General features: G+C 47.2%; 1 protein-coding gene across 5 annotated transcripts; it reads left to right on the forward strand.

Moving 5' to 3' along the window:
• On the forward strand, positions 1 to 27818 carry LOC120894518. Of its 5 annotated transcripts, none has more exons than XM_040297147.1 (11): positions 1 to 217; positions 19743 to 20296; positions 20360 to 20495; positions 20570 to 20720; positions 20794 to 21311; positions 21372 to 21485; positions 21576 to 21676; positions 22909 to 23009; positions 23288 to 23480; positions 23691 to 23791; positions 23879 to 27818. In XM_040297147.1, exons 2-11 carry the CDS (start codon positions 20029 to 20031, stop codon positions 24035 to 24037), a joined length of 1842 nt encoding a protein of 613 aa, XP_040153081.1. In that variant the 5' UTR covers positions 1 to 217; positions 19743 to 20028; the 3' UTR covers positions 24038 to 27818. The 5 variants fall into 5 exon arrangements, with proteins under 5 accessions (XP_040153081.1, XP_040153085.1, XP_040153082.1 ...); XM_040297151.1 differs by having other exon boundaries at positions 22918 to 23009; XM_040297148.1 differs by having other exon boundaries at positions 1 to 211.

Below are 27818 nucleotides of genomic sequence, written 5' to 3' on the forward strand. Positions count from 1 at the left end.
TCGCCCCAGTCAGTCAGTCAGTCAGTCAGCCAGCCAGCCAGCCAGGCAGCCAGCTAGCCAGCCAGCCAGTCAGTTCAGCAAGGATAACGCTCCGACACGGTCGTCCTTGATTGCATCGGGCCTGCTCGATCAAAGTAGCGGAGCGTGCGCTTCGATTGCGCTTCACTAGGCAGCACAGTGTGCTTTCCCGGTTTGTGCTGTACGTGTATGTGTGAGTGTATGTGTGCGGGTTGATGTATTTTTCACGGAACGTTTTTCCGGACGCGCTCGAGTTTGTGTCTGTGTGTGTGTTTCAGGCTTTTTTGTCAAGTGTACGACGTTGCAAGCCTTTTTGTGAACAAGTGTGTTTGGTTGGGTTTTGTGCAAACGGAACAGTTTTCCCCCTCTCGGTTTTCCACGGAGAAAAAGCTTCGGGGCAACGGCAAAGACGGCAGCAGTGCTCGTGCTTCTCTCTGTGTGTGTTGTGGTCGTGTACGTATGCACAGGTGTTTCTTGCAGGAAGGTCTAACTCTCAACCACCAACAGCCGTTCATTGTCAGCCCCGGACTGCAGATGTTGCCCCCGGTTTACTGCGATTGCTACTGCTTCCGGGTGTGTGTGTTGCTATTTTTGTACGTCTGCCCGAAATTTTCAGTGTCAGTGTCACGGGTGCCGGGGAGCAGAGCAGTAGAATATAGGCGAGCGTTGTGAGCAAAACTGACTGACTGATTCGGTCGTTTGGTCATTACAAAACGAATAACTATCACGATTTTTTTCTGTAATGTGGGGGGAAAAAGGAACCATGATTGTGTATAAGTTCAAGTCATTGCCCTCCGATGGGACGAACCTTTTCCCCTCCCCGTCTGGGGCAGTGCTTTCTGCAGTGATTTGCATTTTTCACTCGATCCCTTGTGACCAACATCGCCGCCTCCATGTTTGCAACGGCTTCACGTAACGACCGATGGCTTCGTAACGCGTCACCACACTACTCGAGAGTTGGGATAGGGGGGGGGGGGGGTGAGCAGAGAGGTTTTTGCCTGGCCTTATGAAGGATTTCCCTTTTCTTCCGCTTTTCTTGCCTGTTTTCATGTGCTTCCTGCCTGCTTGCCTACTTCATTTAGCACTCTGTCTCTCTCCACTTCTTCCTCAACCATCACTCGCGCGATGATTGCTACGTTGCGGAAAATTAAATATTACCACCACCTTTTGCGCTGCGCCCACAAACCGCCTACCTATTGCACCACTGCGAACGCCTGCACCACTGCTCAGTGCACAGTGTGGAGCCTGCGGCGAGGACTAACGCTATCACGTCTGCGGCCTGTTATGTGATTGAGTCTCAAGAGATCCTTGTTTCCTGCTTGAGCACTTATGTGGTCTGCATTTTCTGGCTCCTCAACGCCTTCCGAAGGACTCCTAGCCCCCCCCCCCCCTTCTATAATGTGAACGTGCGAAAAAGCTTCCCCCACATCGACGGTACGTGCGGTCCGAGCAAGCAGGCAAGCAAGTTTGTTGTGCCACCAAAGACCTGCGGGAGGTTAAAAGGGCGCTCACTTTAGGGGCCCGTTGTGTGTGTGTGTGTGTGGAGCCAGATAACAAAAAACACATGACGCCGCTGGCCAGCATCGAGCACCGAACAACATGTAGTACAAGTGTGGTTTTCCCATTTTTTCTTCTTCTTTTGGCCACCCACCCACTTGACAAGTTCCCTTGCAAACATAAACACTTTTCTGCCGGAAGGCTTTACACACTATTCCATCAAGAAGATTACACGCGGAGGAACAACGATGGAGAAGGAAGGAAGGGCAAGAAAAACGATTCTTTACTGTTTTATCTCTCGATTGCTTTTTTTGTAGCAACGAGATCAAGGAAGAACGCCACCGACCTTCAAAGGATGATATGGTGGAACAGTTTTTGGACCGCGGTTTTTGCTATCTGCTAATCTTTGAAAGTTCACAGTCGAGACGCCGAAAAAAAAAGAAGAGGTAGCTGACACGCGAGACTTTGTCTCTTGTTTTCTGGTTTGTACCTTTTGCTCTAAGCCTCCCCCGCCCCAAAACGTGAGTGTTTTATGGAGTGGCTTTTGTGACGCTTCACCAAATTGCACCACCACTACGTCCCGCGGAAATGGACGCGCGAAGGACGTGCAAAAAGTGCTGAACAACTTGCTGTCTTGTGCCTTCAAACGGGGGAAGGATTTGGCAGACTAGCGTCGCGTTTTCTTTGTCGCATTAACGGTGACACTTCTGTGGAGGCTAATGGCTCTATTCGGGGCCATAAAAAGGATAAACAAAGGGAAGGGGGGAGTGTTAGAGAAAGCTCACATTTTTAAGCATTTGAGTAGCACCAGGTGTGTGGTGGAGTTCGAAACAATTAAAACCATTTTCAATAATTTGTAATAAGGCTGCTTTTATACATTTGAAGCTCAACATTTCACACAAAAATAAGGTTACTATACTCCCTTGCGTAAAATGCCCTATCATCTCAATAAATATCGCACAATTGTCCTTCCTAGCGCTTCAATGCTTTAACAACGTTCAAGAAAGCCACCGAGACAGCCAATCGAATGGCAGAAAAGACGGCTTCCCTCTTTTACCCACTTCTACGAGTGAGAGAGAATGCGGAAATCTTCAAAAATTTCGGGAACAAGGATGCTTTCTTTTCCCGAATGTACACACGCATTTTCCACATTCCAACCGCTGCCCTTTCGGAATGCTCCCTTGCGCTTCACGGGTCTTCGATTGGGAAAAAGTTTCCACAGTCGGGGAAAGTACGGGGGCGAAGTAGTGGGACGTTATTTTGCATGACAAAAAGCACACAGACACACCGAAACACAGGCCCACCCTTTCCTGCTGTCTAGGGACGTTAACGTACACAGGAAGCGAAAGGGAGAGGAAGATGGAGAGCAGTTCCGATATATTTGTTCGTCCAACCATCACCGACACCCACCGGGTGTGGGTGGTTTGCTAGCACAACTTTTCCCTTCAGAAAAGCTCCTTCCTGTGCTTGGCTGTGTTCGATTGTGTGTGTGTACAAAAAAAAGGAGAGCTAATACATTAACAGAGGTAAGACAGAAACGGCAAGCATGAATGTTTTAAAAACGTGTCCCCAAATTTGTTGCAAGCCGATCGCGCTCTAACAAGCAAAAGTATCCCCTTCCCCCTCACGAGAAATAATGGTAACGAAGCCAAATAAAGGGCAAAAGACGGAGAAAAGAAGCAGCCAAAAACGAAGAATGTGTCGCAACAAAGCGATCCGTTTTCAAATGCTCTATAATGGATATCCCGAGATCCTTTCCTTTGCACCCCGGGCGCCCATCCCCATTCGTCAAACTGCTCTGCGTTCAACGCTACACTAATCCCAGCTGAATGCCTTTTGCTACTCGATTAATCTCTTATCGTTTGTGAATCTTCCACTCGTTTGATTCCTTCGTTCGTTTTCTTATCTGTACGCCGAGCCGAGCCGCAAGGATCACACACAAGCAGGCACAGGCAGAGAAAGCCTGAGCGAGTCAGGATGATGGTTTTGGCAATTGAATTTACCTGTAGCTCCCTGAACTCACCGACACCGGCACTCTGGTTCGCTGGAACGCGCACAAAAGGAAAACTCATCCGATGGGTTTCCTCCTCCTTCTGTCCCACCTGGCATTTCTGCCACCGTCTCTCCAATGGTCCACCGTCGATGCCTTTCGGGAAGTTTGTCGTTACAGTTCGATGATGACGGCAGCGAAGCCTTCGGTGCTTGACATCAACAGCGGTGATGGTAATATTCGGCGAAAAAAGTGGAACAAACAGACAAGAAATCGGCATTTTTAGCGAGCAAGGGAGGGCTTGTTGAAGGGGCCCGCTAGGGGGAGGAGATGATAACGATGATAATCATGATTACGATGCTAAACAAATCGGCTCTATCGGGATTACTTGGGGGCGTACCAACCAGCAGCAGCCACCGGTCCGTGCAAGTGTACTGCGTACTCATAAATTGTTGGAAATGAACACAGGGAGAAGGCAACGAAGAAAAAAAGCACCCAGCAGCTCCAAAATAATGTCTTCGACGATTTACAACGATTTTCCCGACATTTTCTCGCGTTGTTCTGTCGTTTTTGTGTGCCGGTTTGCTCCATCATCACCATTCACCAGCATTTCTCGGCGCACGGCTGGCTGAATGATGGAACAAATGTCCCAGAGCCATTGTATGGTACCGCTGATGCTGCTGCGTGCGCTCGGAGACAGGAAATGGGGGAAAATTTGAATTTTCCCTCCGGTGACGATGGATTTAAAGTGATGGTTTAAAAATAAGTGATTCACATTATTAATAACAAACCATCGGGACGGAATCTGGCTCCATTAGGGCGATTTGTTCTGCCGTTTGTTGGTTGGAGAGATGATGGGATGGTGTGACGTTTAATCATAAATTTTCCACTTGGGACTCATTCATCGTTCACGACGAATGGTTCCCCTCTTTGCAGTGTTTAAAATCCAGCAGAGCAGCAGCAGATGGAGGAAATTCATCCAAATGGATTCATTATTTTAGCACTAGCGGAGAGTGTCTGCGTGTTCGGAAGACTGTCCCCGGTGCGATATTATAGTGCTGGCAAGAAGAAACAGCAGTGGCAATCGTGCCCGTTTCGTTTCAGCCCACATCTTTGGCCGACGGCCAGCTATCGATTCGCAAATAATGAAGCGAACACAAAGCGTAACTGATTGTCAGTAATTTCCCACTAGCTGTAGCTAGGTCAGCCGGGTCAATATTGTGTATAGTTCTTGTGCTGTTTTGGCACTGGACATGTCGTTATCGGCAAATGGCACAACAATGCAGGGACCGATGGTTGTTCGGATTCGGCATCCCTAAGAGAAAGACTATTATTTTGAGGAAAGGAAAAATACATTCAGGCGAACGCATACACACACAGGAAATCAACTGCCAGCCAGTGCTACAGGGCCCGGGATATCCATATCCTTCGCTCATCTGTTTCACCTTACGGACGACATTTGGGTTTCGTTACGGGTGCATTAACATGAAGACATTTGCTTTCCGTTCCAGTGCCGTCACCCGGCGCGTGCGAATTCTCCACCCATACTGAGGGGTGAGGGCACCCTGCTATAGCTCCCTGCTGTGTGGAAATGGTCTGTAGTTCGAAAAAAAAAACGGAACGTTTCACCCAAGCCATGCAGTGTGTCGCCGCCAATGTGTGCGATATGGCGGGAATGGAACAGCTGGAACCGATACATGGCTCTCCAGTGCTGCGAACAAACCTACCAGCACCAGATCATCGGAGGTCGGGAATGATTATCGGTAGATTTATTTTTTCCTACACTTCCCTACGGTCCACCTACAGGGCGCAGAGAGTGATGGCCTTACGGTTCATTTATACCCCCTCACTGCAAGCTTCAGCAAGTGTGATGGCCTCTTTGGCGGTTGATACCGATGAGTGTGTGTGTGTGTGTGAGCAACACATTACTGCAAAAGGTCTCTCCCCTTGTCCGTTCTCGATGTCAACATATCCCCTCTGCGCGGGGGAAACGCTGCTGGTGCGGCAAGGTGAAGACAAACATGGAAAGGTGAAATGAGAAAATCGATAGTGATGGATAGCAAATTCAAGGGAACGCATTCAGATCTGGCAATGTATTTGGTCAGATTGATAACGGCTGTGAAATGATAGGTCGCTTGAAGGAACGGATCCAGTGCGATCGTTGGGAACATTTGCATTCGAGTTTCGAGCAAAACGTACGGCCGATTGCATACCTTTAGGGGCGTTTGTTTATGAAAATCCAGTAATGTATGAAATTTGTATCATAAACGCCTAAAAGTATACTATTTTTACACCAAACCATACTTTCATACCTTTTTAAACGCAAAATACTGGGGAATATGTTACATCGTTCAAGAAAAGTTACGAAAATATCTAAAATTAAGTAGCGTAGCTGCCATCTCCCAGTGTCGTTCATAGATTTCGCAAACAAACTTTCCGCTATAGTAAACTTATCAATTTGTGCATGACGTTCACCGAAATAAACTATCGACACTAATACTCGACGTTGAGCTGCAGTTGACGGCAGTCACATTGACATCCACGTGCTGCGGTGGGTGGTGCTGTGAGTGGGAATTACAACGAACCCCACACCCTCCCCCAAATTCTGCCACTCCATCAGACAGCAAAAATGAAGATAAATCTACCGTACCGCACTCGTCCCCTGGCTTCCCCGCTCGGCTGGGCTGGGTGGAGTGATTTTCCAGCTCGCGAATACTGGTGGACGGGACGAAAAATCAATCAAAAACAAGCATAAATGGAAAAGAAATAACAACATCGAAATTGAGTTTTATGGTTCGATTCCATGACTCCATGTCATGAGCACATGACATGCGTGTGTGTATGTGGTAATGCTAGAGAAGGTGAGGGTTGTGCGGACGGGTAAAATCTGTTCCCGACCAAACCAACCAGACCAAAGGACAAAGTTTACGTCGTAAAGGTGCGAAAAAGCTTGGCTGCACCGGATGGAGTGTTGGCGCGACGTGCCAAACGTGAACACAGCATGATATGCTGCTCAGTTGGGGGTGAGAGCATCGCGTACTACATACAAGCGCGCACACACAATGAGCTACATTACACACCCCGCGGGCTCTTGCTCGTAGCACGCCCGCGATAATGTGCTGTATGAAGTCTTGCAGATGAAGTTTTCTCCATGTTCATTGGGCCAGTTCTAGCACGAGTGTCCTGGTTGCCGTACCGTACCGACCCCGCGCGCCGTACGCGTACCCCTCCCCGTTGATGCTATTTTATTGGCAATTTAATGCAAACGCCATTTTACGATCCCTTTTTTCTCTTTCCCAAAGCCGCCTTTGTCCTATTCTTTTCTTATCAGGATGATATGTTCGCCTACTTCCCACTCTCCCCCCCCCTCACTTTGGCTTTACTCACTCTTTCGAGATGTTACGCATAAAATTTTCCAATATATTGGCAAGCTTAATGCAATGCTCTGTTCCATTTTCTCGCGCTAGAATGGAAGGAGCGCTTAAAATTACGTTACGTACCGTCGCCTCCATCCCAGTGCCGGCGCCTCGCTCACCGCAGCGTGCATAAAAGGAAAGCATCTTTGTTCGATACCAAAATCAATTCTCACCATTTCCACACTCCCGCGTTCCTTGCAAGCGTCTTCACATAATAGAAACGCGAAACACCACCACAAAAATACAAACATACACATTTCTCGAACCGCTGTTCGCTCACAAAGAAAGCATTTGCAGTCGGATAGCAAAAATACTGCTGAACAAACACATTCGCTGTACGATTCTGCCTCGATTTGTGGCACTTCGTTGAGCGCGCGGCAAGAGCGGGGTGTTGGTGATTGTTGTGGTGAAGCGTTAAAAGAAGCGCCATTTCCACCAACCCCCGTTCCAACATTTATTTTAGATACACCTTCTTATTCAAGGCCAACATTTGCAGCACCTTCAACACAGTGAAGAAGAAAAAAAACGCCGTTATGCCTCGTTTAAAATTGAGTGCAAATACTCCTTTTCTTGGCATGCTAAAATATAACCACTTCGACGGTTTTAGGCGAGGAGATGAATTGTTATCGATTGCTATTCTTTCCGGCCCGAACCGAGGGCTGAAGGCTGAAGTGGGCGAAGTGAATGGAGAAGCAGGGAGGGGACTTTTCTTTTCCAGCTTTTCGATTTAGAATCCTTTTTTCAACTGGCAACTGCGCACACATACAGCGCGGGCATTTTGCGAGGGAACTACCAGCATTGGCGTCTAACAAGCATAAGTAATCGTTTTAAATAAATTATGCCTTCTACCTCTCCCCACCCAGAGTGTGGTGCTTTGTGCTTTTGTGGCCAAAGCTGTTCGCTGCCTGATAGATGCCGACGTGTGCGACTGGGTGTGTGCGTGTGTGTTTGATAGGGTTTCTTAATTTATTTCTAAGCTCTCGAAATCCTTTCGCCAGTGCGCCCGGGTTTGTGGGTCCTAAAGGCTGGTCTCGAATTGCTCGAAGGTTGTGTGTCGTGTTTTTTGTCTGTTTCTTCTCCTTTGGGCTTATTGGAATTCATTGGATCATTCCGCACATGGTTCCTCCGTCACCGTACCTAACCCTCCCTCCCCCCTCCGCCCTCAGCATCTCTTCGCCCGATAATCTTCACGGAATATGCTCCCCAAAGACGTAACCGAGCACCCACCCCCTCCCGGTAAGCTCGTACCACCCTACCCCTGGGCAAGGATTTTGCTGGGCAAGGAAGGCCTAGCCGTTCGTTTTCCAGACCCTTTAGAATGTATATTCCCTCCGGTGAAAAAAGGGATTCCTTTTTACCCCTCGGTACCTTTAACGCACTGCCACGCAACCGATCCGGCGGCAGTGGAAGCCAGCGGAGAATGCTTCCCTCCAACCGTTGGTTGCCATTTGCAACGGGGAATAAGAAGAGGCAAGAAAAAAAGACAAATCATGACGAAAAATTGAAGAGAAACATGATCTAACGAAAACGAACAAAAGTCCTGTATCCTTAAATGAAAATATTTATACAGCTTCTTTTGTAGGATAATTTATGAAACAGAGAAGCGAGCTTTTCGGGACCAAGGTGGCGGTGACGATGGGACAAAAAATAGGCAACATCAGCAGGTACGCACACACCGGTGTGCTTTACTAAAGGGTTGGAACAAGAGGAAATGGACAAAAGGAGGTGCCTTGCGGTGAGCCAATTACGGCGGATTTTGGGTTGATTGGTTGCGTAGCGTCTCTATTCGTCCTCTCACTCTCTCTCGTCCTATGTTTCCTCTGGTTTACCTTTAGCGAGCACATAATCAGTTGCGAAAGGAGCTGCATAAGAAGCACATTGCCTTTCATTCTATGTTCTGTGGCGATAAGAGCGCAGAAAAGGATAAGGAACAATCACAATGAATTTCATAATACCGAAAATTATTGCCCTCCAGCACGGGTATCCTTGGGCTAGGATCTAGCTGCAAGTTTGCCTACCTATGACTTCATTTGCGCGCGCTGATGCAAACGTTGGAAGGGTTTTAGAAAATTATCAAAACACAAAAAAAGAGCGCTTTATCCAAGGTAACAGGTGAAACCGTATACCACGTGCCTCTCCTTTCTTCACCATTAAACATCCTTTAATGATGCGAACGAAGTGAAAAGAAGCGATTTGGAAATTCGATTCCCATAATGGAATCCACGAACCCTTTACCTTTACCAGAAGGCGAAGAAGGCAAGGGATCTCCCGCCACCCACCAAACAAGCAGTTGCCTGATTGCGTCAATATTTGAGAACCTCGCTAACCGGCGGCAAAACAACGCCAGTAAATCGAAAGCAAAACCATCCCACACCGTCCCCTGCTGCGATATTCACCCCGCGGCTATCACCCTTGATGTTGACGGAGAGAGAAGCAAGACGGACGCTAGAACTTGGGGCAAAAGTACAGTAAATTATTACTTTTCGGAAGCGGTTCATTATCGGTTCGGTTTCCCAACATAAGCATCTCCCCTTCCAACCACCCAGCTCACCAGTGGCAGATTGCAGCGATTCGGAGATGAAGAATTTCCAAAGTAAATGACCCATCCATCCTTCGCGTTCGACTTTTCAGGGTGGCTCTTTAACTTTTGAACGTAAGTTACTTTGCTCACTTTGCACATCCGTCTTCTTTTCGGGCGGAAAGGCTTCAAGCCTCCACTCGTTTTCCTTCCTCACAAAGGCAGAAGGATTCATTTATCTTGGTGGATGGCTTTTTTTTACACTTCCTTGACACTTTCTTACGGTGAACCAGTTTCTAAAAACAAGACATCCTGTGTAGTCTGTGAAGTGGTCATCAATCTTTGCACAGAGTGTGAGAAATGCCACCAACCCGAGCTTAGCCTACTCCAGTGTCTTTCGAGCCGTGCTGTGCCCTGGGTGACAGGCACGCGGCGGCGTTGATTGGAAAACGACCGGCGAAGGATATTTGTTAGATTAATTTAGAACCCGGTTCAGGAGATCCTGTGGGCTGGCTGTGGGACAAGAACCAGGCACACTCTGGGGACTATGTATATCTTTCTCTATCTCGCTCTCTCTCTTTCTCTCTCTCTCTCTCTCTCTCGCTCTGTCCTCTTCGGTTCTTCAGACGGTGAGCGAGATTGGCTCTAATTACGGTTTAATTCAAATTAATGTCAGTCGGATCCAATTTATGACACGCTTAAAATGCGATTATCATCACTATCCCATGCTCAGTTGTTGGGGAAAGAGAGAAAGAGGATGAACAAAGCAAAACCAACCATGTCGCAGTTGATAAAAACTAAATTTATGGTAAAACTACATGTTGCTGTTGGGACAGTTTATCTGTCGTGGAAAACACTAACCCATCGTGGTGAAGTGACTGAGCAAGAGCAAATAAAAATCGTATGTGACCATGCTCAATGACAGAGATAATGAAGCTTTCATAAAGAACTAAAGGGAGTAGTTTTACTGCATATAATGCATACATTTAGGAGATTTTGTTAATATTTACGCCGTAAAGTATATTATGAATGCAATTGTTTGAATTACATTGCATACATTTAGGAGTTTTGCTTGTAACAATATGCACCTCAATATTTTACGCCTAAAAGTATACTATGTCTTGAACAAACGTTCCTAACTATGGGATTATTAGCAACCTATGCTATACATAGAATAGTTGCCCCCGTTAGACTCCGTAAATCCATCCAAGTGTTACCGTTGGTACAAATCACAATTCAGCACTCTTGTTCTAACGTTCGAGCACAAACCGATAGGACAAAAACCAACACGCAGCGAAAAAAACATCCAGCAACACGTGTCTCAGTAAGATATTGGTTCCCAGAGCACACGCGGTAGAAAGCATATCGTGCCTACCGGAACGAGATGGTTATGTGCGCCCGTGTGCAAAAGGAAAACACAAATAAAACCATTCCACACCGTGTGTGCGTTGCAAACGGGGAAACGATAGCACAGGCCGATTGGTTCACGAGCCACCGTGTTCCCAGAACGTCGTGGTTTCGAAGACATTCTCCAGATGCTGTGAGCGTACCGGGGTTCGTCCTTAATCCGGGTGAATATCTCCATCATCGCTTTAATCGTTAAATTGCTTCGGTTTGCCCGATTTGCTCGCTCGAACAAATCGAACACGACGAGCAGTGGGCTGTCAGCTTTCTCAACAGCCACCCCGGCCACCACGGGGCCTAGTCACGAACGTAACACATGCGTCGCCAAACAACGGACCCAAAGCGTAATCTGCTGCTGCTGTACCGTATGCCGGTGAAGAGCAAGTAGAGATTCTGAACAGTCTAACCATTCGAATGGGGAACGTTAATGCGGCTTTTCTATCCATTGCTCTGTCCTGTCCAGTGTTTATCCTCTTCCGGGTTGGTTAGTCTGTAGCCGTTGGATGCTGCTACGCTGGATTCTATTCCATTTCGGGAGTGGACTATTGATTGATTTCTGCTGCTTCGACCTTCAAGCCAACGGCCCCCAACCTTCCTAGAATGTCCATTCCAACGATGAGAGTTCGATATAATTTTCTGCCCTGTAATGTGCATCCGCACGACTCTCAGGGAGACGAGGCTTCCCCACACTCGACAGGATGAATCTAATTAATTAGCCTACTCGACAAGCCTTCATCGTCGTCATCATCATCATCATCATCGTCATAATCCCCTGCACCATCCATTTTCATCGGGCCCTGTCAGTCCAGTGTGTCCAGCGTCAAAGAATAAACTTATAATCTGCAGAGAGCAGGGCAGAGGAGAAGAGCTCTGAGGATTGAATAGCACGGCCTGGTGTGGTTTGTTTGTTGTGCTGATTATTTGCAAGTATTAGCCTGTTCGCCGGAACTTCAGTCCCAGACCGCTCCGCCACCACTGGCCGATTGTGTGGTTTAACTTCGACACCAAGAAGCAACAAACATAAGTGGCCGAAGTGGTCCACAGGGACTCCCAGAGTGGAGCCATCGTGCGAAGGGAGGATTGTTGAAAGCGGTTCCATTAAAGCTAAGATGTTTTCGCTGCCTTCGGCAAACAAAACATCGAACGGACGCTTGCCGGACCGTCTACCTGGCAAACAATTGCTGACCAGTGTATCTCCAAAATCCTTGGGGAGAGTTGGGAAACAGCTTACACACACCCACACACACACACACACAGGTCAAACGAAGCACGATGTTTGGCAATGGTGCCGAAGGTCAAATAATAATTCACCCCCAAGGTATTGTTTTCATTCGTGCTTTTGGAAAAATGGTTCTATTGGAAGTAGAGAAGGTATTTTGAAAGTTTCAAAAAAGTGTTTCTGACCAAGGAAGCAAAAAAAGAAGGAAAAAAGAAAAAGTCCTAGAACGGGTTTAGACTGATCAGAAGATAAGCTGTGGGTTTTCTTAATCGAAATCATAACGATACATTGTCATCTATGTGTGTCATGCCGCTGTGGGTCATTTAAAATCCGTCCCTAGCAGCAGCAGCAACAAAGAACCAAGATGTATTGGATGGCAGCAGGACCCTTGGTCTCTGCCTGGTTGAAATTCAACCCGATCTATTCTTTCCATTTCACAACAGGAAATGAACCTGCCTGAACCGTTCGTTCGACATTACTTCGGGCGGAGCAATCAACCGGAAAAGGATCCCGCCTACGTTCTCTGAGAGCTTGAGGGGTGGTTTTGTGGGTGCGGGACGTTACAAGCCGTTTTACCACACACCACACATGGTTGGCCAATCAGACCAAAGCCATCAATGTCAGGGAAATATTTCAATTACACTCATCCACCACTTTCCTGGGGTTCGTTCGCTCCGTCTACACACATTGACCACACACAGCCGCCCCTAGCGTGCTGCTGGGATGATGTGCTGTCGTGTGCTTTTTTCGGTTCGTCCGTTCTTCGATCCTTCCCCCGAGTGCCGGTGTGTCGTCAGTGGTGCCTGCCTGTGTGGCCGACGCAAGAAAACAATCCTCCATGCACAGGGCGGTGAAAATTCCTTCACACCTTTGCACACATCCATCACTGGGGCTGGGTATAGACACGTTGTTGTCACATCCATCTTTTCCGTATCGTTGTCATCGGATATTGTCAGTCGGGGGTTGCTTCTCGCACCCTCCAAACCCTCCTCCTTAGAGTCCTTTTTAATAATAGTCTCACAGCTAGTAAGAAATCCTGCTACGCACGCCATGGTCCAGGTACGATACACTTAAAGTTGCAATAAAATAGTTTCAAAGTGGACCAGTTGGTGGCATAAAAACGAGCTGTTGATGTAGGGAGGGATGGTTGCTGACACCTCAACAAGCGACAATAACAATAAAAACATCCCTTTCAACGACAGCCACGTCCACAATGTTATCCTCGAAGTGGACTGTAGTGGTGGTTGCACTCCAACGGCCATAACATCCACATTCAACGACAAGATGTGTCCAGCTGATGCAGCAATTGTGCTTTGTGTAAGAAGCTGCTTATTAGTCGTACAACGCGCGCACTCACCTCGATGACGTTGATGAACTGCACACAATGCTCGGGCAGCAACAGCGGGCAACTAGTAGTCGTACAACACACGATGGGGCTACCGCCATACAGCCTCCATACAACCCTTCCTCTGGCGTACAATGCAATTGTCAGGGAGCAACATCAACATGAAACCTAAAGTCCAACCATAGAGAGCATCCGGTAAAGCCACAAAGCCACAGCCCACAGAGTGTTCGATCTGGCAGCAAGTTCTCTCGTCCTTACTACTTCAACCTCCCTCCCTCCCACCTCCAGCCTGTCAATCCAACTCGGTCTGCTAATGGAGTCTAGGACAATGCTGGAAAACCCCAAGCTCTTCTCGCCGCCACCAACATCACACCGGCATCACACCCGGAAATGGTAATTACGCTCCACAGAACAGCGAACGGAATCGCTCCGAAAGACGAACATAATTGACTCGTTTTCACCACCTGCACCGGTCCGAACCAGGGGCAACTCGAGGAAGATGTGATAAGGCTCGATGGACGTGCGATGCACTTGAAACTTGTCTCGCATCCACCAGAGGAGGACACAGAAGAAGATTCTGCCCTTCTACCTCCGGGAAGATCGATTTGAGTTATGTATCCGGTATATTGCAACTCTCATTTCTTACGGGATGGGTTCGCTTTTGTGCCGTGCGCATCCAGGAAATGGGTTTGTTAGAATGGATCTTTGTTTGATACTCCGACAGCGGGGTGGAACATTTGATTGTACTCGGAAGCGTTCGTTCCGGTGCCGCAGGACGGGGACAATTTGCAAAACTTTATCGTACACTTTGCCTCGCTCGCTTCTAAAACTAGAGTAAAGTTTGCTCGGTTTTGCATACCATGCGCTTGAGATGCGCTCGAGAAAGTTGTGCACTCTTACAATGGAGCAGAAGGATTGCACCAGAGCTGGAAGTCAGGTGTGCCAGCTTAGCACGTCGAAAGCAATCCACGAGACACAGAAGCTTTAAATTTCAGTCTCATCTGCTACGTCTCCCGTACACCGTTCCTCTCCTCTCCGAGCGATCTTTTTTAAGGACACATCGGTATGCTCATGTTAGCGATGTTACGTACCCGCACGACACGTGCGTCCCCGTGCTAATCCAATTCAATCCAATCCGATCCGATCCCGAGCTTTCTTCTTCACCTTTGCCGTGTACGTGTGAGTGTTAGCTGGTGCGCTTTTGCTAATCAAACTGAAGAGAGCAAAATCAACGGAAAATTTTCATTAATGAAATTGATCCGGAAACGAAATGCGCCCTTCCTTCGTCCGAAGAGATCCTTCCGTACCTGCTTACCGGTTTCGGATGGATGGAAATCGAAGCAAAAGTTTTCACACAATCCTTGAGAGGCGAACGGAGCGGAAGAAGATGGCAAGAGGGATGTATTTCCCAACAATAGACGCACTTGATGAACTCATAATTTCGCGTCTTGAACCCGTCTTGAGGATCGTAATCCTGCGAGATATATTAGCTTCAAGTAGTATTGCAACTGTTCCATCGGCGGCGCAGTAAGATAGGAAATCACTCACTCCTAATGCTGCTGCTACTCCTGTGTTCGAGAGCACCTCTACACCGCAGCGGAATAAAGGTATGGCGCATTAATTAAATCGCACCCAAGCCGAATACGAGAGCAAACAGCGGCTGAAACTTTCTCCAAAGCCACCGATATTATTCGCCCGAATCACTTGAATAGGGATGGCGGGGTTTGCGTTCTTGTTCTCAGTTGTGCCCGCTTCATCATTTAATTGCACTGCAGCTAGTAGTAGCAGGACTCGTTAAATTCTTTCGATGCATACTTAAACGGGCCTCGGATGACATTCAGCGGATGGGGAAAAACGCCACTCGGTGTATTGTGATCTGTGAGCACGGTACGGGGATATACGGCATAGTATACCGCGAGGAGATGCAATTAATAATTTACCTTTCAACATCTATTATGATCCACGAGAGCAGAAAAATGCGGATGTTCTGCTCATAAATGGTAGCCACGCGTAGCCACGCCGACGAGGGTTGGGCGGAAAGTTCTGTTGGCGTTTCTCACCACAATAGTAGTGATTGTTACTATTTCATGTTATTTGATACGACTCACATTAAATGAGGTCGTTAAGGAGAAACCGACATCAATTAATGCTGGCCGCTTCTTGTTACAAATCAGTTTCACCAAATAATGAACGGTCTGTAACGTAAAACCGCTAAGATGAAAGAGAAAATAACCAAAAAAAACAGAAGATTGTATTGAAAATTGCATACATTTAGGTGTTTTTGGATCACTGATAAATTCGTTAGTAACCTCACTAACCAACGCCATATTTTGGGGGTAAAATTAAGCTATCCTTGTTGGACTACACTTAATTTGCTTTACCATGAACCAGAACACACACACACACAAACAAACGTGTGCCGGTTGAGAGAGACAGATTTAATTTCATATTTTATCCATCCCGCCGGGGAGCCCCCGGCTAACCACCAAGGGAGCGTGCCAAGGGGAAAACGCAAGCTCAACCTCAGTGTGCTTTGATTATTTGCCTCCCTTCATCCTGCCTCAATCACACACACACACACACTCACCCACCATCATCGTGAGATTGATCCTTTTGTTAATGTTCTCGCCCCGTGCGTACCTCTGCTAGCCTTGACGCACGGCCACACAATAGCACAGAATGACATTGACGATCGGCGGCTGGGCAAAACCCTCGGTTTACCCCGGCACGCCGGTGGACGCTGGCGGTGGAAAATGGCGTTTACACACCGGGTTTTATCCCTGCTTCGTCGTATCCCATTAGGTTTTCCGCTCGTATTATTGCTTCCACTGACATTGACACGGGATACATGCAAAATTAACTCGCTTAACCTGGAATTTTTATGGTCCCGCCGTGGTACCATCCCCAGAGCATGAATATATTGCGAACCTTTCCGCACTTCTCCCTCGAGGCGTAGAAAATGTGGAAATTGTGTGGTTTGTTCATGACCACGGAGCTCTCACACACCGTACCGTGTGTCGCCGTCCGGCTCTACAAAGCTTATCTTGTATCGTTCCCGTGCTCGCTTTCCCAGCGCGTACGAGAGGACCTACCTGAACCGTATTTCGCCAGTATAGACGCTATAGCTTTAGTTGGTTGCCCACTCTCGCCGCCGCCAGCGTCGTGTTGTCATCGCCGTAATCAACCCATCCCACTGTCATTATGATTGACGGAAATATGAAAATTTGCTTCACCGAAAACGACGACGACGACGACGACGACGCGCTACGCTCCAAAAACAAACACACAAACTGTCAAAATTTCATTCTCATTAGCTAAAAACCAAATCACCGCAGCTGGTGGCGTCCACCTGTCGTCAAGACAAGCCGCCATCGCCGTTCTCTCCACCCTCAACCCTTAGTTCTGCCCGGACAGCACGCTCGTGTAAATTTGTGCATAGATAAAGAGGATATTTTGTCACATCGTGCGACCGAAGGAACAAAAAAAAACCATTCTGGCCGAACCATTTATTATTATAGCGTCGCCATTCGTGGCCACGGCCACGAGAGCAGAGGTTTGCATTCCTGGAAAGTAATGAATAAAACATGCTGCCAGGATATGATGCTGCTGTTGTTGCCGCTACTAAACCCAACAACTGTTCGCTTAGCTAAAAACTTAACTGATTATACATTCGCTGACACTTTTCGACACGCGTTTCCACGAGCGTGGTTCACGTGGCACCAAAGGCGCAAACGTGAAAATGGATACTTATATTTCAGCCGAAAATGTAATACAAAAATGGAACCTAAAGCGGATGTTTTATGGAACCAAATTAGACAGAGAAAGAAAGAGAGGGAAAAGCGCACCCGAAAGTGAAAGGAAATGAAGTTCAGTGGCGTTGAGTGGTTCTCCGGACAAAGAGGAGAGGAAACGTACGTGGGACCTGTGGTCACCCACCCGTTTTTCTAGCCGTCGTGTACAAGAAAGCGTGGCGGGGAGGGATGCTACTGAGCGGATGACGGAACCGACACCGGTCCTAGATTAAATTGAAGCGATCAAAAAAAAACCAAAACAGCCAACTAGCCAGCGCAGCAGTAGCAGCAGTGGCGAATGGAAGGTTAACGAAACGGAAGAGATTAATGCGTACCTGGGTTGACGTTTAATGCCACATCGCACACTGTTGGGTGGAGATGGAAATGGCTTTTACAGCACCATTTTGGCGGTAGACGACAAATGGCGATGTCCTTTGTACTGGTTGAAAAATCGTGAGCAAGCTTTATGTGTTAAACGTGCACCAATCGTTTAAACTCTTTCAAGCGAAAATCCATCAACAAGTATAATGCGAAACAATTGCATACCTTTAGGCGGTTTGACTATTGCCTTCATTTTATGGGAGTGAACAGCGCAAAAGACGCGTCACAGCTATTTCTTTTCAACAAAATCACAGTTTGAATAAGTTTATTAAAGATGCATGTTTGTTAACTTACACAAATTGCATATTGAATGGAATATTTACGCAATTCAAAATAAAATCAAACAACCTCGGCATGCAAAATCTGAGAAGCAAAGTGAAGTTCCACTATTACTCGCCATACACCAGCCAGCGGCTACTGTACTTTTTCATCTACTTTAATGCCGGACACCAATGACGTCGAAATATAACACTCCAATACCTCCCTTCGCCAGCCCGGACTACCTAACGCAACAGCAGAAAGGAAGCAGCAAAGCGAACGAAAAGGGCAGGGAAGTTTGTTGGCAATGGCCGCACCACCACCGAACCAACCGGAAGGACGGAAATTTGTTCACGCCGAAGAAAGAGAACGCCAAACAACGCGCCCGACACTCCCGGCGCACTGCTGCTGTCACCTTACCCTTAACACTTTGTGGCAAAGCGGAAGCGTACACACACGCGCGCACACAAACGCACACGCTATCCCGGTGCGTGTAGACGGTCAGGAGGAGCGACATTTGACCTGCATCCTGTTGCTGAGGAGGAGTTTGGGCACCGCTGTCCGCAACGGTACCAACACCTCCCCGCCAACTTTGGTGGTCATCAGTTGCTTCAATCATTATTCCGTTCCAGCGTTTGACGGCGCAACAGTGTGCCGTTTTGCTTCGGCGTAGTTCACCAATTTTGGCTTTGCCATCATCTTTGCGTCGAACAGGAAGTCCACGTTACGCTTACACTGGACGATGATCGTTTGAAGGAAAGCCAAGCAGATTTTCTTATCGCCAGCTAAATTCTAGAATGTCTTTGGCTTTGGTTGGGATTCGTCCTATTCTCTCACCGTAATCAGTTTCATCGGGGGAAAGGCTGTTGTAATGTAATTTCGAACCTAGCATCCTTGATCATCACCCCGACACACTCCCTTGAAGCGTAAAGTGAGGTAAAAGGACTTTCCGAACACAATTTCCGTCGGATTTTTGGGGCCTCCATCCCATGGGTGAGGAGTCCTGTGTTGTCCCTCGGTATACCTTTTTCGCAAATCCACGCGGCATTAATGGAGATTTATCTGTGTGCCTTACACCGTGTGCGAGGCGGTCACTAGAGGTCGCTCAAATGAACTATTACTGTGGTTGGCACCAGAACATCAAATGCTTTCCTTATTTTTTGCAGTTCTAACCACAATTTAACAAACAAAAAATAGACGAGAAAAGAACAAGAGAGGAAAAAACAAGACTTCATGTGGATTTTGTAGATGGAAGGCGTGATTTACGACAACTTCCTGCTCCTTTTCTGTTCCCACTTTCACACACACACAAGGATATCTAGGAACAATAGATCCATACAAAGGGTGCCATTATTTTTCCACCTTCACACCACGGAGCGCTACGGCCTCACTTGAAAAAAGGTACTATATCATCGAAGGGATTGGCCCTGGTGGACACCTTCCCGATGGTGGCGCAGTGGGTTCTCTCTCTCTCCCCTTTTGCCCTTCACCAAAAGATTATCGTTTCTGTCGTTTTCTGTGAGCCGTGTTTTTGATGGATGGTTGTTTTCGTTCCGCAGTTGCGTTCCGCTTGGACTGTGCTGGTGTTGTTTCCTGTGTTTAGTGGAAACGATTTTCCTCCCTCGCAGAAACAGAAACGCAATCGGCCATCCAGTGGGTGAGTCGCCTGGGACACTATCGATCTGGCTGGAAATCTGCTGACTCAAGGAACTTCACGCACTAAAGCCGGCAATCACTTCCGTGGCTCCGTGGTGGTGTTTCGGTAAAATCATTGTTTGGAGGAGGCCGGGTGGCCGGGACTAATTTCGTTTGCTCGGAACAATCCTGTCTCATTGAACGCCCGACATGGGCACAGTTATGATATCTAATTCATTCAGTTTAACCGTTTTCCGTGCCGCACAGCAGTCGCAAAGGTGCGGACCCAAGTGCTCCACAGCGTATTCTAGGCATGAAATTCACCCACCAACCGACCGGGATGTGCCGTGAGTGAAAGTGATGTGCGAGAAAGTGAGGAATTGAAGCACACAGACACAGTCCGCTTTTGCCGCAATCACTGCACCATGTAGCAAAAACATGCACCGTCAGCACCACGGCATCGGAGAAGAACGCTAAAGCAACACTCCCCGCGCGGTTCCGCGCTTCAACCCAACCAAGCTCCGTGACGCGCCCGCTTTCCACCACGTTTCCAGGCATGGAAGAGGGAGGGCAGCAACAATCCCGTAAGATGGCCCTCAATGGCCAGAGCCATCCGCGGTACACGCGCGACCTGAAGAAGACGCATGCCGACTCCTGGCCCAGCACCACCAAACGAGCGTCCCTGCCGGCCAGCCCCAAGATCATCAAAACCACCGAGGACGATACGAGCGTCGGCGACGTGTTCGAATACTGCCAGCAGACGCCCGTCACTACCCCTTCGACGGTGGAGATTGATTATGGCGCGATCAGTCCCCGGTTTGAGCGTAAGTATTGCGGCTCAGGGGCAGCCGTTGCCAGTTTCTAACGCACCTCATTCGACGCTCCAGGTAAACGGTTCGAGTTTTGCTATCCCTCCGTATCGAAGGAAGATTTCTCCAACAGCATATCAATCGACACGCACGACATCGATCGTCAGAAGAAACGAATTTATCCCAGCAAGACTCCCGACAACTCACTAGAGAAGTAAGCAGCTGCTAACTCAAAACACCGATTCCCCTTTTAACTAGAGTGTAATTTTCTGTCCCCCAATGTTGCAGTGAATCCATTCTGGACGGTTCAATCGCTAGTTGCAGCTCGCCGGGCCATAGTTCCTCCACCCGGGCCAAGTCACCATCACACTCACCGAGACATTCGCGCCGTCAGCTGAACAGCGAAATCATCAACATAACCTCAAACCCCGGTTATCAGGTACGTCATTAGGGGTCACAAACAGTGCCGCCATTGTCAGCCTACTCATTTAATTCTTCTTCCATGCTGCTAGGTCCTAAGGAATTCACACTCAACGCTCGATCGCACCTGCTCCGACAGTGTCGTCTCGCTGACATGCCGCAAATCCACCAGCGATCTCACCCAAACGAGCGATCTCGGTATGATGAGCGGGATGGGATCGTCGGGCGGGGGACGGCAAGGCAGGCGCCGAAGCAGCCACAAGGGAGGGCTCGCCTTCCTGGCCAGTCGGAAAGGATCGCGTGACTCGATCAAGAGTGCCGCCTCCAATACGTCCGTCTTTTCGAACGAGGATATCGGTCCGCTAGCATTCCAGGCTTCGGCCCGCGGCCGTCAGCGCCGTACGTCCAACTTTCTCGAGCTTCCCGTGCCAGATCATGCGCGGCCGCGCGTTTGCTCACTGCCCGAGCGGCCGTACAATCCACGCCAGAGTGACGATCTCTACCGGTTGCGTCACTTTTCGATCAGCAAGGGCACGGTGGTGAACTGCGGTGACTCAATCATATCGCGCCGATCGAAAAGTAACACCAGCGTCAACTCCACGGCCAGTCGGTAAGAACGGAATGCAAGGGGGTTAGTGAAAATGGTTCATAAATTAAAAACTTCCTCCAGCGCCAGCGAAAGGTCACCGTTCGAGGGATCGTGCTGCGGTGGTGGATATGCAACCGTCGACTCACTGCCCTCCTCGCACGGCGAGGACGACGAAAGTGAACCAATCCCGACGAGGTAATATTCCACTAGCGGGCGGTGGTTTTATTCCTTTTGCCTGTGTGTGACATTGAAAATGAAACATTCCAAACTTTCCCGCTCACACAGGTATCGCGTCGTCATGTTGGGCGATTCGGGCGTCGGCAAAACGGCCCTGGTTTCACAGTTTATGACCTCCGAGTACATGCACACGTACGACGCCAGTCTCGGTAAGTAGCCGGAACGAGGGAATCAAGGGCTAGGGGAAGGGCAGGGGAAAGCCGGAACCATAAAATGGTGGAACCATTATTATTAATTGAAAAGTGTACTACTTTGTGGTGGAAAAAATGCAACCTGCGGCAGCGTTTCTGGGTGCATTAGGTAGCAGAGCAGTGCAGTGGGATGCACTTTCGTTAATGACAATGCTGCAGCAGTACGGTGCGCGCTGCTAGTTTTGCACCCTTTATGATGCACTCCGCCATTGCCCCACACTCATTGCTTGCAAGTAATATTCAGCAAATTAGTTAGAACTGGAAGACGCAGAGTGTGCAGCGTGTGGGCGAACATAACCAAGAAAAAGGCACATGTATTACATATTAACGAAGCTCATTACGCGATTTATAGCATTTTGGAGCAATGCTCGTTCATTTACTGAGTGAACTGTTCTATGTGCGTGTGTGTGTGAAAATAATGATTTATTCTCGTTTGGGGCCGACCAATATTCCAATTAGCTCGAGCAGTAATAGGAACCGGAAACAGCGCACATTGGAAAAAAAACCAACCCCCTCACACACGCACACAGAAAGCGCTGCGGGAAAAACGCGCAGCAAACAGCAAAAAACAAACGGAGAACAAGTGTTATTTTCATTTCCACGAATCATTGATTTAATTCTACCCCGTTCCATTTGTGTGGGCTGAAAAATTGAGGACCTCCGGGGAGAGAAAAAGGCAAACTGCGGCATGCTAGCAAAGAGCACTTGTGCGCTTCCTTCTTCGTCCGCTTTTCCCCAAATACGAGAACGGTTCGAAAAGCGTAGTTATTAAATTCTATGCCCTTCCTTTGCATGGTGGGGAAGAAGAAGCACACGCACTTGGCCTGGGGGTTTGGGGACTGGAAAACTCATGTCAGATTTGTGGAGGATGTTTGTGTCGGGGGGTATGTTTGTGTGTGTGTGGTAGTAGCACGAGTGGAGGAAGAATGATATTTCGAGTGGTAAAATGTAATTATCAAAAACCCGAGAGGCGATGTGAGATGAGCTTTGAATCGGTTTGTTCTTTTCTCGCTTTTCTCTTTCTCTTCGTTTCTTCTCTTTTCCATTTGTTTCTCTCTCGCTCTCTCTCTCTGTCTGTGTGTATGTGCGCCTGTTTGTGTCTTGGCAATTTCACAAAAATCCCCAAACGCGGCGATACTTCATCCGTTACATCCGTCGCTTTGTGGCCTGCAAACACTTCCCAACCGCGGACCGGAAAGATGATGAGTTTGGCGAGAAGACCGTTAGCGTGCTGCTGGACGGCGAGGAATCGGAGATGATATTTATCGACCACCCGAACGTGGAAATGAGCGTAAGTAGTCATTAGCCATCCCCCTGCTGTGCACTTCCCTATCAGCTAAATAAATTGCATTTCAATGTATACAAACACACACACACACACACACACACACACACACACACATTTAATTGAACTGAAACCCCAAACCACACCGACACATACGTGTTTGTGTTGTGCGGTTTTCCAATACGTGACCGACGGTGATACCACCAAATGTGTTGCCCGAAGTGATAATAAACCCCCTCCCGCCGCGCTTAATCTCTTGTGTTTTTCCGTGTGCATTCCAACAGGTGGAAAACTCGCTCTCCACATACGAACCGCACGCCTGCGTCGTCGTCTACTCGATCGTCGACCGGAACTCGTTCCGGGTGACGGAGGAAATACTCAACTATCTGTGGTCCGAGCACTACACCAAGGAGAAGGCGGTCATCATAGCGGCGAACAAATCCGACCTCGCCCGGGCACGAGTCATAACCACAGCCGGTAAGTGATCGCTGCTGGTGGTGGTGGTGGTGGCGCTGGACACCCAGAACCGACTCAGAATCGAGTTTTTCACTAGGCCAAAAAGCGGTTGTCGAGTCGCCTCGGCTCGTATCGGTTTGTCACATTTATCACGGCCTTTTTGACCTCGAAAGCTCGTACTGGGAATTGGTTATTCGCATGTTTGTACATGTTTCTGGCGTATCATTGCAGAGGGAAAGCAGCTCGCCACCTCGCGCGAGGCAAAGTTTATTGAAACATCCAGCGGAATTCAGCACAACGTCGATGAGCTGCTGGTGGGCGTCCTCAAACAGGTACCAGACCAATCGCCGCGGTGTTGCATTTTTGCATCAAATCAAACTGAACGTCTCTGCCTTACCCCTTTCTCTACCCCCTAACAGATACGCCTGAAGGAGCAGCGGGAAAAGCGTGCCAGCGCAACGAATCTGCGCAACTCGCGGACCCAGATGTCGCTGCACATTGCGAAGGAAATTTTGCACAAAATTTGTCTCACCGACATTACCAAATCGAAAAGCTGCGAAAATCTGCACGTGCTTTAAAAGCGCGTTGGATGAAACATTTGCGTTTGGGGTTTGTTGCTGAATGCCTGCAGAGCATGAAACCGTAATTTGTTATTCAGTGCCAAAAAGAAGAGAAGCAGCTAACAAGTGTTTTATTGGGGGACCTTGCGTGTGTGCATTCGGGAATGGAAACGTTCCTCTTTTAACTCGCCTACGAAACCGAGCCGAGCTGCAGGCCTACCGAGCCAACCCGGTCGGTCGACCTTTTGATGAACATTTGCCCACCGAGAACGAAGGAAACGAAAGGCGACCAAATCACGAAGGGAAAGACAAATCTGTGCGCAATGAGGGGGAAACCACCCCGCCATAAACGGTAAACGATGTTACATGTGTACGGTGGTGTTTCTCAAGCACAACCAAATAGAACAGGAATTTTGTGTGTGTCTGCTCTCATATAGGCGTATATAACGTAAGCGTAACGATACAAACAAACCGTCAAACATGCGTGCTTGACACGGTGGGAGACGAGCAGACGAAGCCGAACACGAGATACAGGAACACTTCAGTGCATACGGTCTGTTCTAGCATCTCTCGCAGCAAAGACTGGCTAGTATAGCTCTATTTACAATACGCACAACTCTATCTCACTTTCGCCCGCACACACTCACCCATCTCTCGGATGTAGTCATCCGTTCCCATCGCCACACCATGCACAAGAGCACTGATATAGAAAATATACAATCTGCCGTAGCAAGAAAGCAAAGCAGTTTTAAAGAAGCACGAACACATCACGAACAAGTAAATCTAATGCCGCATGAGCTGCCTAATAACGGGAGAGTCTTGATAAAGGTGAGCACTTGTGTGCCGCTCGTTGCATACATTTAGGCGTTCGATGGAGATTTGCCTAAAAGTATGCAATCGGCATACTGTACAGGGCTCTCTCTGTTACTTCAACGTTTTAGTTCATCAAGACCGATCAGGACGATCTTCTAGCAGACCGTGCGAGAGGGTCTCGACTGTTATTAAATCGAATGCAGGATATCTTTACAAACTTACTACTGGGTCATACCAATCACAGAAATCATATACATATATACAGAACAAAAAAAAAAAACACGCATATATACAAAGATATAGCTATATACAAAGAGTATACACATGTTAATAGCCTATTTATTGATATATGTGGGTGCGTGTGTGAGTGTGCGCTTGTGCGGAGGGGGCGAATGTGTTGGCCCCGGTCAGATGTAGTTATGTGTTGAAGTTGACATGCACACCCCGTTTTCTAACGCTTTTGATGGAGCAAACGCATATGCTATTTGTGTGACTGTTTGTGTCATTAGTAAAAAAAGATGGATAATTAAGCATTGATTCTTATCCTCATTACACTAATTGCAAGAACGTTTCATTGCGCGAGGAGAGATTATTCCTAACTGTATTGAGGTCAGCCCGGCAGCATTCCAAAGCTCGAGTTCGACTGACGGTGAGGAAAGTGTGCCTCGCCAACTCCGGCTACTAGCTACCGGGCTTTCTGTTTCTCTCCCATGCCCTGATCTATATCTAAGCCTTCAAAAAATGTGTCCCCTTCTGTTATCTCGCCCTCACTCGCCCAGCACTCTATTGCATGGGAAGCGTTAAGACGTGGTCGTAAAAACAAACTGGTGCGAGTTCTCTGCCTTCCGTGCACCTTCCCATTCTGGCCGTGTGCCGTAATGCGTTCCGGGAAAGAGAGCAACGTCGTAAAATGAGAAAAAAGCGGTTACTGCCAGACAAAATTAGATGCTTTCTGTGGTGCAGTGTGGTAAGCCGGTTTGCATTCGCGCATCCAGGGTTATAAAATGCAGATGCAGAAGCTTTTGGAAGGTTCTCCTATCACACACCGCTCGCACCTTGCGCCCGCTCCTTCACCTATAGATCAACAAATCAAGGAACCCTCTTGGTGTGCGTTTATAACGGAAAGGAACATTATTCCAGTAATACTCAAGCTTTAACGTATATCACAGAACGATGCGGAGTAGAAACAAAAAAGTATTTAAGAAATTCAACACATATTGAAAATTTAAAAACATTTAACAATAACTGTTTCGATATGATTTCTGTTCCATCCTAACCAAACCTAACCTAACCATCCTAACCACCTACAATAGAACGTTCGGCAAATGGTGAGAGCTTTAAATGTTGGCAAACACACATAAATCACCCTGCCCTACCCTTATCATCCATCATTGAATCAATTAGAAGAGAAAAAAAACATTATTTTTGCACACAAAGCCATTGCACTCGATACTACTGCGTAACACCCCTTTGATGTCTCTTGTTAGGTGTTGAACGAAATCGTTTTTCTTAACCAAAATAAAAAAGAAACGTAAGATCCGTAAATGCAACCAAATTAATCATTATCAAAGTTTTATCTAATCAAATGGGGGATCAATGAAGAACAATATCAAAAGCAAAGAAAAACAAACGAACTAAAACCAAACTTCGGAAAGGATGAAATAAAAACCAAAACTAAAGCTCGAACTAAAAAAAAACAATGCACTGCGGCCTAAAGGAAAGGCAACCAATCAATGCGTAAATCGAATGGTTGTCGGAGGAATACTATTAACTATTGAAAAAAAACTACATATAATAAAAGTCATTGGAATGAGGGATGCAATCTTTTGAAACGAAAACGGTAATCGTTCTACTTACGTTGACTGAACTAGTGAGTGTCTGGACACCGCATCTGTCGGTGAAAAGAGAGAAAGAGAGATATGAAAGAAACTATGAAAGTATTGTAAAACTTAGCAATGAAATGCAATGTCAGTTTCCAAAGACCTAAAACACAGAAAAGAAAAGTATAATAATGTTAATAAACTTCTGAGAGAATAAAACGAAAATATTGTTTCCGGTAGATTGTTTGTATAAAATACTGCAAAAATCTGTCAATTATTATCGCTCGGCCGGACACTCTTCTTAGTGTTACGTCTCGTTCGAAACGAGAGAGAGAGAGAAAGAGAGAGAGAAAGAGAGAGAGAGAGAGAGAGAGAGAAAATAGGGAATAAAATGGCTCTATGATAAAAACTTTCTACTCCATCTTCTTCGGCGTTTGAAGTTCTGTCCAATCCAATAGAACCGCCGTGTGTAGCAGTGTCTGTGTGTGATTGTGTTTCAGTGGTTAGTTGTTACGTACAGCGTGTAAACAATAAAAAGGATAAGAGGACGCGTTTAACGTAGCTCCTATTGCAAGAAGGAAACAAATTATATAAAACGAAACAATTTATCAAGCAGTTTTGAACGGTAGGGTGTGGGAACAATGACGAGAAAAATTGAAATCAAACAAAGTGCTTGACGTCTATCCTCCTCTTCCGTTGAACAAGTAACTGAAAAGCTCGCGCTACCGATCGAAAAGAAAATGAGGAAGCGATAATTAACTGCATCCAGTTTCGTACTCAAGCATGACGTTTTGTATAGGATCTATTTTTCGACGACCATGCACACAAAATGTGTGACATCACTCACTAATTATCTTAACAGCGAGCAAACGTACTGTGAAAGTGGAAAAAGGATAGGTCTTCTTCTTCTGAGTTGATAGCATAAAATGTACTCAAAATGAATTGAGGGATAAAAGAAGCATAGCAACTAAAACAGAATAGAAATCATAAAGCAAACCATCGGAATGCGTAATAAAGCTTCGTAATGTTTTCCGAGCTCATACTGAAACTGATGTAAACTTTCAAACTGGAATCGATATACATACACACACACAGCATACATATTATATACATACATACATATATATTTAAAACAATGTTTAATAAAAAGTAAGGAATAAACTTTA

Source organism: Anopheles arabiensis, chromosome 2, assembly GCF_016920715.1.
Source record: "Anopheles arabiensis isolate DONGOLA chromosome 2, AaraD3, whole genome shotgun sequence".
Classification (NCBI taxonomy): Eukaryota; Metazoa; Arthropoda; class Insecta; order Diptera; family Culicidae; genus Anopheles; species Anopheles arabiensis.

Coding starts and splice junctions, on each gene's coding strand:
- LOC120894518 (XM_040297147.1), top strand. CDS start 20,029: ATGGAAGAGGGAGGGCAGCAACAATCCCGTAAGATGGCCCTCAATGGC. Junction 20,496..20,569: donor CCCGACAACTCACTAGAGAA/GTAAGCAGCTGC, acceptor CCAATGTTGCAG/TGAATCCATTCTGGACGGTT. Junction 20,721..20,793: donor CCTCAAACCCCGGTTATCAG/GTACGTCATTAG, acceptor CCATGCTGCTAG/GTCCTAAGGAATTCACACTC.